General features: G+C 42.1%; 1 protein-coding gene across 1 annotated transcript; it reads left to right on the forward strand.

The window, feature by feature from the left end:
- The first annotated feature begins 700 nt into the window (after positions 1-700).
- Positions 701-7,780, forward strand: LOC129633953 (protocadherin gamma-A1-like). The gene has a single exon (XM_055555907.1). It carries the CDS (start codon positions 4,332-4,334, stop codon positions 6,762-6,764), a length of 2,433 nt encoding a protein of 810 aa, XP_055411882.1. The 5' UTR covers positions 701-4,331; the 3' UTR covers positions 6,765-7,780.
- The last annotated feature ends 1,169 nt before the right edge of the window (positions 7,781-8,949 follow it).

The following is an 8,949-nucleotide window of genomic DNA, read 5'->3' on the forward strand; positions in this document are numbered from 1 at the left end:
AATCTGCTCCAGATATCTGGGTCTAGAAGGTGAGAAAGAGCCGCTGCCTTTTCTTTCCAGCGCACTTTGGTAATCCGAGGAGCAGCTGTAGTGAGGTGTATTCAGACCTACAAAGCAGCATCAAGAAGAGATGGAAGTCTCCTTACAGGGAAGACGCTGGAGCGAAGGAAGCGCTCTTTCTTTCCCGATGTCTTTGTTCAACTTAGTGAACTGCGCAGAAGAGGCACTGTGAGATTCCTTCCGGGAGACGTAGCCAAGGATTTAAAAGTGGGGATTCGCGCCAAAGATCTACTTCTCGGTGACCAGAACCATGGGTGAGTGCTGAGCAAGGAGCAGGGAGGAGCAAAAGAATGACAGGATAGATGTAGCCAATAGGCCAAAGGGAGTCCCTAGGACCCTTGAATTCTGAAACCTTCACTGGAAATTCTTTTACATAATAAAAGTAGTTATATAAATATTTTATATTTATATTTTATATATTTATATATTTTATGTAAACTATTTCTATTAAAGTAGGGCTTCCGTGGTGGCTCAATGGTAAACAATCTGCTTGCCAATGCAGGAGGCTCAGTTCGATCCCTGGGTTGAAACGATCCCCTGGAGAAGGAAATGGCAACACACTCCAGTATTCTTGCCTGGGAAATACCATGGACAGAGGAGCCTGGTGGGCGATAGTCCATGGGGTTGCAAAAGAGTAAGACACGACTTAGCAACTAACCAACAACAATTTACCCTAGATATAAATAACATATGGCTTTGAGCACAGCCATTTTGTATTGCAAATTCTGGAAAATATCTTAATAGGAGCAAAGTTTACTTCCAAACTGCAGTAGATATGGATGCCGCAAATAATTCTCTACAAGTTTATCAGATTAGTTTCAGTTAGACAGCTCTCTTACTGCCAAAAGTAAAAGAGAACACTGGGGCAGTAAATTCTCTGGTTATTTATTGGGAAAATCTGGACCAGTGTAGCAGAGCTGTCATCACTTAGTGGTTAAGAGGAGATTCAGGGGAAGATGCAGGTCTTGGATCCCAAAGCCAGTCCTCCCATACTGAGCTACAAGAGTACAGCAGTCTGTCTGCCAGAGAACCTCCTTGTCTGCGTTCTTCAGGTGATCCCTGCAGACCTAGATGACACCCTTAAGGTAGAGTTCTCCTCCACTTTTCACAGTCTCACCAGGCATACAGAATATATTCCATAATGATGGCACTGTCTTTGATTTTGAAGAATGACAGTTACATCACAGCATAGAAGAGAAGACTGGGGACAGTTAAGGGCCTTTTTCACAATCCTGGTTGAAATGGGGTTGAGAACTATAATGCAGAGCAGGTGACTTTCAGCTGGATGTTTAGTCCTATTAGAGATAAGAACTATAGTTGGTGTAATCAAAACAACAGGACTCAGAGACTTGCTTGAAAAGAGCAGTGAAAGATAGAGAGAGTAATAAACAGAGAGCCAAACAATTCACCAGTGAGAATTAGTAATTCTTTGTAAACCACTGGCAGATGAAGTTCTAAACTGGGGGCTGACTTGGAATTATGAGGTAACTGACAAGAACAAGCTGTCCCTCTCCTCCCACACAAGCATCAGCCTGAATATAACCCACATCAGCAAAAACGCTCTAGTTTTCCAACAGGTCTACTGTATGGTCCAGGAGACTGTGAGCACTCACCCAGTGCCCCATCCATTGCACACTTTAGTGCTTCCAACTCAAATTTGGTGCTCTAAGTACATCCTGTTTTTCCTGACCAGTGACCTGGTGCTGTTGTCTGACATGTCAGCGAGTGTAGAGCACAATGGTGTTCAATGCAGCCTACCTTTGAGCTGACACTATGCCCCTTGACCAGGGCTCAGTGACATCATGAGTCAGCCTGTAATAGTGGACTACCACTGCCAAAACTTAGAGAACACTCGCTATGCCAGGAGTTGCACCTGGAAGTTGTGTCCCTCTTCAGTGGGGCACTGCTTACTGTGCAGCCCTACTACCTGGTCGCCAAGATGGACACTGACTGGGAACACCACCTGCCTGTCCTGTCAGGTGCTTCAGACCACCTGATCCGACTCTTCAACCTGAGGATGCCCAAGAGTCAGATGCCCACTATGGCACTATGGATGACAGGGATGTTGCTCTTGGGGACTTGCTGGTCACTGTGTTCAATGACAGTATTCGTCACACTGCCACTGGTCTTTGCAGGAGCTATGGACAGACTTCCGTGACCACTCGGCACCTCCTACCAGAGCTGCAGTTTTACCTGGTTATGGCCTTTTGGCCTTGATCTCCATGCTCTTCTTCCTACAGTGACTCTGGCCATAGCCCAGTGCCTGCACTGCTCTTCCAGCCCTGCTTTCAGCCTGGTCCAAGCCTGGATTTGGAGTTGCTCCCACTTTAGCAGGAGAGATTTGCCCTATTCCTACTGTCAATTTATGGCTTGGCTTCATATCTTGCAATCTTAATTTCTTCAAATTAACTTGGAAACCTTTTAACTGGATAGTTTCTGTAGTACCATCAGTGAAGCCTTAAATATTACATTGGATTCAAATGTATACGTGTGAATTTTAACACGTTTACTTCATAAATATCTTTAGGGGTGAGGGGAGCTCTACAAATTCACTTGCTAGTTTCTATGTATATTTTGCTTTGTTTCATTAGCCAGAAAATTCCTTTGGGCAAAATTTTGTGCCTATTAATGTATGGTCTGAGAAGTTATGTTTCCTGCTGAAGAGTTCTCTCTTCGAAATATTGAAGGAAGTTCACAGCATCTTTAAGTTTCTGCTCTTGGTCTCCATTATACTTGTCTTTGAGAAGTGGAAAATTGTAGATTTGGTTATATAAGAACATAGATTCTCTCTCCCAAGAACTATTCTGGCCTTTGTTTCCTTTCTTTCATCATTTTCCAGACCCTTCTCAGTCATGGTGTCCATGGGTTGGCTGCCAATATCTAGCCCAATTTGTTCCTGAAAAATGTCAACCTCTAGAATGCAGAGATCATTCTTTCCTAACTTCTGTGTAAGTTTAAATAAATGACACTAAGTCTGAGACATTTTAGTTAGTAACCATTTACTAATTTTGCAATGAGTAAAAGAAGGAAGGCAGTATAGTTTTAAAATCTTGCTATTTTAGAAAACCAACTTCTTTTGGAGAATGTATTAAGTGTGGATGTAGGAAAATACATGTTATTCTAATATAGACTATCTAAAAATAAAGATGTGGCATTTTTATTTTCAGTTTTGAAAAATATCACTGCCTCTTGTGTCTCTTAAAGTCTAAATTAGATATTCATGTGACATTTTTCCAATGAAATGTCAAGAACCCAGTGTTTTTTGTTTGGTTTGGTTTGGGTTTTTGGCCACAACTCTCAGTGCCTGGACCAGGGATCGAATCCATGTCCCTTGCACAGAGTCTTTTTTTTTTTTTTACAGAGTCTTAATCACTGGACTGCCAGGGAAGTCCCAGCCCAGTGTTATTTTATTCAAAATATATTACTTTCAGCTGAGTTAAAGATCTTTTTAAAGTCCATATTAAAGGTATTTTTAAATCCACATAATACATAGATACTACAGTAAAAGAAAAATAGGATGGAGTAAAAAATATGTCCTTCAAAACTCCCAAGATTTCTGCTAAATATTCAGAGCACAACATACAGGAAGTAGGACAGTCCGATGTATTAAAAGTCTTGCTTACACTCTGAAAATGTATTTTTCCTTTTAATTTTTTTTTTCATCCTCTAGTCAAAGGGCAGTTACTCTTCTCTATGGCCTGTGAAATGACCAGGCGGTCAACATACACTCCAGAGGTGGAGGGATGATAAGTCTCCTTTGTGTTATTTCCCGAATAGCAAACAGGGAATGCTTGGGAATTCCCAGGTAGTTTGGGAATACTACTGGAATATCCAACAGAGCTTGGATTCTACTGTATGTTACAATTTAGCAATAAGTAGATGTAATTAATTAATGAACATAGTAGTTTCTCCTTTTCATAGTGTTAATGTATTATGCTTAGCGAGTTTCTTGACAATAAACTAAGAAACGTAGATCAGCTGAAGGAGAAGAGAAAGTTCAAGTATTATCTAGGAGTGCAGTAACTGGTTAGGACTCTGGGTGCCGCTGTTCACCAGTCTGGAAGATGAAGGCAGCACGCATACACCCAGGGCGGGAGGGGGACTTCTTGAACCACCATCACTGCCGGATTGAAAAGTCTCTCTGAGGCTGCCCTGATCATACTTCTGGACCACTTTCTGCTCTGAATTCTCCTGAAAATTCTGTTTAGACTCAGAGAACAGGGAAATAATATTCTTGGTGCTGGACTGAGAGAATACGAAGCAAGAGAGCAATGGCGATTCGAGTGAAGGTGCTCGGCTGCCGCAGGCTGGTCCTACTGTACCTTTTTCTGGGGCTGTTGTTGGAAGCCCAGGCTGGGAAGATCCGCTACTCGGTGTCAGAAGAGACAGACAAAGCTTTCTTTGTGGGCAACATCGCCAAGGATCTGGGGCTACAACCCCAGGAGCTGATGGAGCGCGGAGTCCGAATCGTCTCCAGAGGTAGGAAGCAGCTCTTTGCTCTGAACCCGCGAAGCGGCAGCTTGGTCACCGCGGGCAGGATAGACCGGGAAGAGCTCTGCGCTCAGAGCGCGCGGTGTCTGGTGAGTTTTAACGTCTTAGTAGAGGATAAAATGAAGCTTTTCCCTGTTGAAGTGGAAATAATTGATATTAATGACAACACTCCCGAATTCCAGTTAGAAGAAGTGGAATTTAAAATCAATGAAATAACTGCTCCAGGTACCAGGATCCCCCTGCCTTCTGGGCAAGACCTTGATGTGGGTATGAATTCGCTCCAGAGCTATCAGCTCAGCTCCAACCCTCATTTCTCCCTGGATGCTCAACAGGGATCTGATGGGTCCCAACAGCCGGAGATGGTGCTGCAGAGTCCCCTAGACAGGGAAGAAGAAGCTGTCCATCACTTCCTCCTCACTGCTTTTGATGGGGGCAACCCAGCCCGTTCAGGAACCCTCCGAATTCGAGTTCAGGTGGTGGATGTAAATGACAACCCTCCAGCGTTTACACAAGCAGTGTACCACACAAGTGTACCCGAGAACGTGCCTCTGGGCACTCGGCTGCTCATGGTAAAAGCCACAGACCCAGATGAAGGTGCCAATGGGGAAGTAACATATTCATTTCATAATATAGACCAAAAAATGGCACAAATATTTCACTTGGATTCTTACACGGGAGAAATAACAAGTCAAGAACCTCTGGATTTTGAAGAATACACAATTTATCCAATGGAAATTCAAGCTCAGGATGGTGCAGGCCTCATGGCCAGAGCTAAGGTGCTGGTCAAAGTTCTGGACATAAATGATAATGCCCCAGAGGTAACCATCACCTCTGTCACTACTTCAGTCCCAGAAAACTTTCCTCCTGGGGCCACAATTGCTCTTATCAGTGTGCATGACCAGGACTCCGGAGACAATGGTCACACTTCATGTTCCATTTCTGGAAAACTACCCTTAAAATTAGAAAAGTTAGATGATAATTATTACCGTTTGGTGACAGAAAAAACAATGGATAGAGAACTTACCTCCCAGTACAACATTACAGTAACAGCCACAGATCAGGGAACTCCGACTCTATCTACTGAAACACACATTTCACTGCAAGTGACAGATATCAACGACAACCCCCCTGTTTTCCCCCAGGACTTCTATTCCACCTACATTCTAGAAAACAACCCCACAGGCGCCTCCATTTTCTGCGTGACAGCCCATGATGCCGACAGTAATGAGAATGCACAGGTCACTTATTCCCTGGTGGAGGACACCATCCAAGGAGTGCCTCTATCCTCCTATATCTCCGTCAACTCAGACACTGGAGTCCTATATGCCTTGCGATCGTTTGACTATGAGCAGTTCCAGGACCTGCAGTTGAGATTGATGGCTCGTGACAGCGGGGACCCACCACTCAGCAGCAACGTATCTGTGAGCATATTTGTGCTGGACCAGAACGACAACACACCTGAAATCCTGTATCCTGCACTCCCGACGGATGGTTCCACTGGTGTGGAGCTGGCACCCCGCTCTGCAGAACCAGGCTACCTTGTTACCAAGGTGGTGGCAGTGGACAGAGACTCTGGCCAGAACGCCTGGCTATCTTACCGCCTACTCAAGGCCAGCGAGCCGGGACTCTTCGCGGTGGGGCTGCACACGGGCGAGGTGCGCACAGCGCGGGCCCTGCTAGACAGAGACGCGCTCAAGCAGAGCCTGGTGGTGGTGGTCCAGGATCACGGCCAGCCCCCTCTGTCGGCCACCATCACGTTCACTGTGGCTGTTGCTGACAGCATTCCAGAAGTGCTGGCCGACTTGGACAGCACTGAAACTTCCTCCCACCGGGACAACTCCAGCTTCACGCTGCACTTGGTAGTGGCTGTGGCCGCGGTCTCCTGTGTCTTCCTCGCCTTTGTCATCGCGTTGCTGGTGCTCAGATTGCGACGCTGGCACAGACTGCGTGCGCAGACTTCAGCAAGTGTATTGGCAGGCTTGCCCACCTCTCACTTTCTGGGTGTGGACGGGGTGCGGGCTTTCCTGCAGACCTATTCGCACGAGGTCTCGCTCACCGCGGACTCTCGGGGGAGTCACGTGATCTTCCCGCAGCCGAACTACGCCGACACGCTCATCAGTCAGGAGAGCAGTGAGAAAAAAGATTTTTTGTCAGTACCCCAGTCTTTACTTGAAGACAAAAAGGAAACATTTTCTCAGGTAAATCTTTTGTAGTAAATTTATCTAGATAAAGATAACTTCTGTTTTTACTTGCTTTCACTCTTTACTGCTAAAAAGTCTCTATTTCCCATCTTTGTGTTTGTCTTTGTGTTTATATTTACAGATCATGGGAAATCATTATTAAGTGTTTCTATCCAAGTATAATTGTTTTTTTTTCATTGAAAAGGAGATCGTAATTAATCATAATGTAGTTGGTTGGGACAGAGTTGTGGAAAGAGCATTGCATCAGAAACAAGGAGATTTGGCTTCTAACGTTTTCTTGCTTGCTTCTGGCCAAGTAATTTTTTCTTTACCATGCTCTTATCTGACAATGATAGAGTTTGACTAGGTCTACAAATATTTATGTGACTGATTCTGTTTTCAGATATCCTTAGATTATAAATATCTCATCTACTCCTAAATTCAATGTATATGTCATCTGTTGGGGTGCTGTTTTATTTTGGAATATTTGAAGAGGTAAAGATTGTCTAAAGTAGTATTTTAAGTTGTGTTAACATAAAATTATGGAAATTTAGGTAACCTGAAAATTTAAACTATTGTTGAATATCTTATCCCTTTGCTTACTGGTTTATTTATATATGTTTTATGCACACTTAAGAATACACCAAATGTTTAAGTAAGTTACAAAATGAAGTAATAAAATGGACGACAGAAAATTTCCTCTGCAATGTGAGAAACAGTTTGAAGCCTCCTGACTTGTATATTATGCCTGTAATGTAAACAACTAACAAAAATCAAATATATATTCCACTTTATTAGCTCTTCACAAGAAATGCATCATAAGTCCATGCTTTAAAATACTCTGTTCCAATAAATTAAAGAGATACATAAAATATAAAATGAAAAAAGCAAAAGCATAATAAGGCAAAAATAAAAATAAATAAATGGACCAAAGATGGGACAGAAAGTGGTGAGCCAGGCTAACACTAAAGTGGGAATTCTGGTCTTGGACTTACCTTGATTGGACAAATCTGTATACAATCTTATACACAACAAATATAGAACGACCATTTTTATATGAAAATATGGAGAATCTGCTGCTGCTGCTGCTAAGTCGCTTCAGTCATGTCCGACTCTGTGCGACCCCAGAGATGGCAGCCCACCAGGCTCCCCCATCCCTGGGATTCTCCAGGCAAGAACACTGGAGTGGGTTGCCATTTCCTTCTACAACAATTTAATACATAATCATCACATGCACAAAAGATGGCAGAGAAAATTTCAAAGTACCAATAATATACATGCTTTATAACATGTGCTTAAATCACAAAGTGGGTAGTAGGGGGATAGGGGAGAGTTATTAATAATAAAAAGGTACAGACCTTGCATTGTAAGAAGAATAAGGCTGTAGGACCCGATATATAGAGTGGAGACTATAGTTGATAACATTATATTGTATAATAGAAATTTGCTAAGTGTAATTTAATTCTCTCTCTCACACACACAAAGGTAAGTATGTGAAGTGATGAATGTATTATTAGCTCAGTAGGAGGAATCCTTTCACAGTTTGTATATATATCAAATTATCATGTTGTACACTTTAAGTATCTTAAAATTTTATTTAAAATTGTACAGCTGGAAAAATCACAAAGCAAATACTTTAAAAGAAAATAAAATGAGCATTTAAATCTATACCACTAAACTAGGATTGGATTTTAAAAATCACAATGGAAATAAAAACTCAAAAATTAAAATATTATTTATTTAAAATTGTGGAATGCCTCTAAAAGATATTTAGGGTTAAGTTTATAGGCAACCAGAAGAATTTCAAAAAACAAAGTATTAAAATTAGTGAAGTTAGCTCGACAATCAAGAAATAAAGCAAGAAATATATAATATCAGTATAAAGAAAATAACAAGAAAGGGAACAGAGTATAAATTATTGAAATGCAAACCAGGGAGAATTCTGATGGTGAAGTAATAGAAGCTGACACTAGTGGAGAGAAATTGAATCTTCTGTCAAGTCAAGTGCTGGGACTAATATTGGCTAGGCAGATAGCAAGACTAAAATTCATTTTAGAAATCTTAAAAGAAGACCCCAAATTCTGATTATAGACAAAGACCTGGAAAAAGAAAAGGAAAAGCAAGTGAGACTGGGAAACAATAAAACAGCTTAATACGAAGCAAGAAGCATGAGTGGGAAATAATGTACTGTGTAAAACCAAATGTTGTCAAAGACAAA

The sequence above is a fragment of the Bubalus kerabau genome, chromosome 1, assembly GCF_029407905.1.
Source record: "Bubalus kerabau isolate K-KA32 ecotype Philippines breed swamp buffalo chromosome 1, PCC_UOA_SB_1v2, whole genome shotgun sequence".
Taxonomy (NCBI): domain Eukaryota; kingdom Metazoa; phylum Chordata; class Mammalia; order Artiodactyla; family Bovidae; genus Bubalus; species Bubalus kerabau.

Coding starts and splice junctions, on each gene's coding strand:
- LOC129633953 (XM_055555907.1), top strand. CDS start 4,332: ATGGCGATTCGAGTGAAGGTGCTCGGCTGCCGCAGGCTGGTCCTACTG.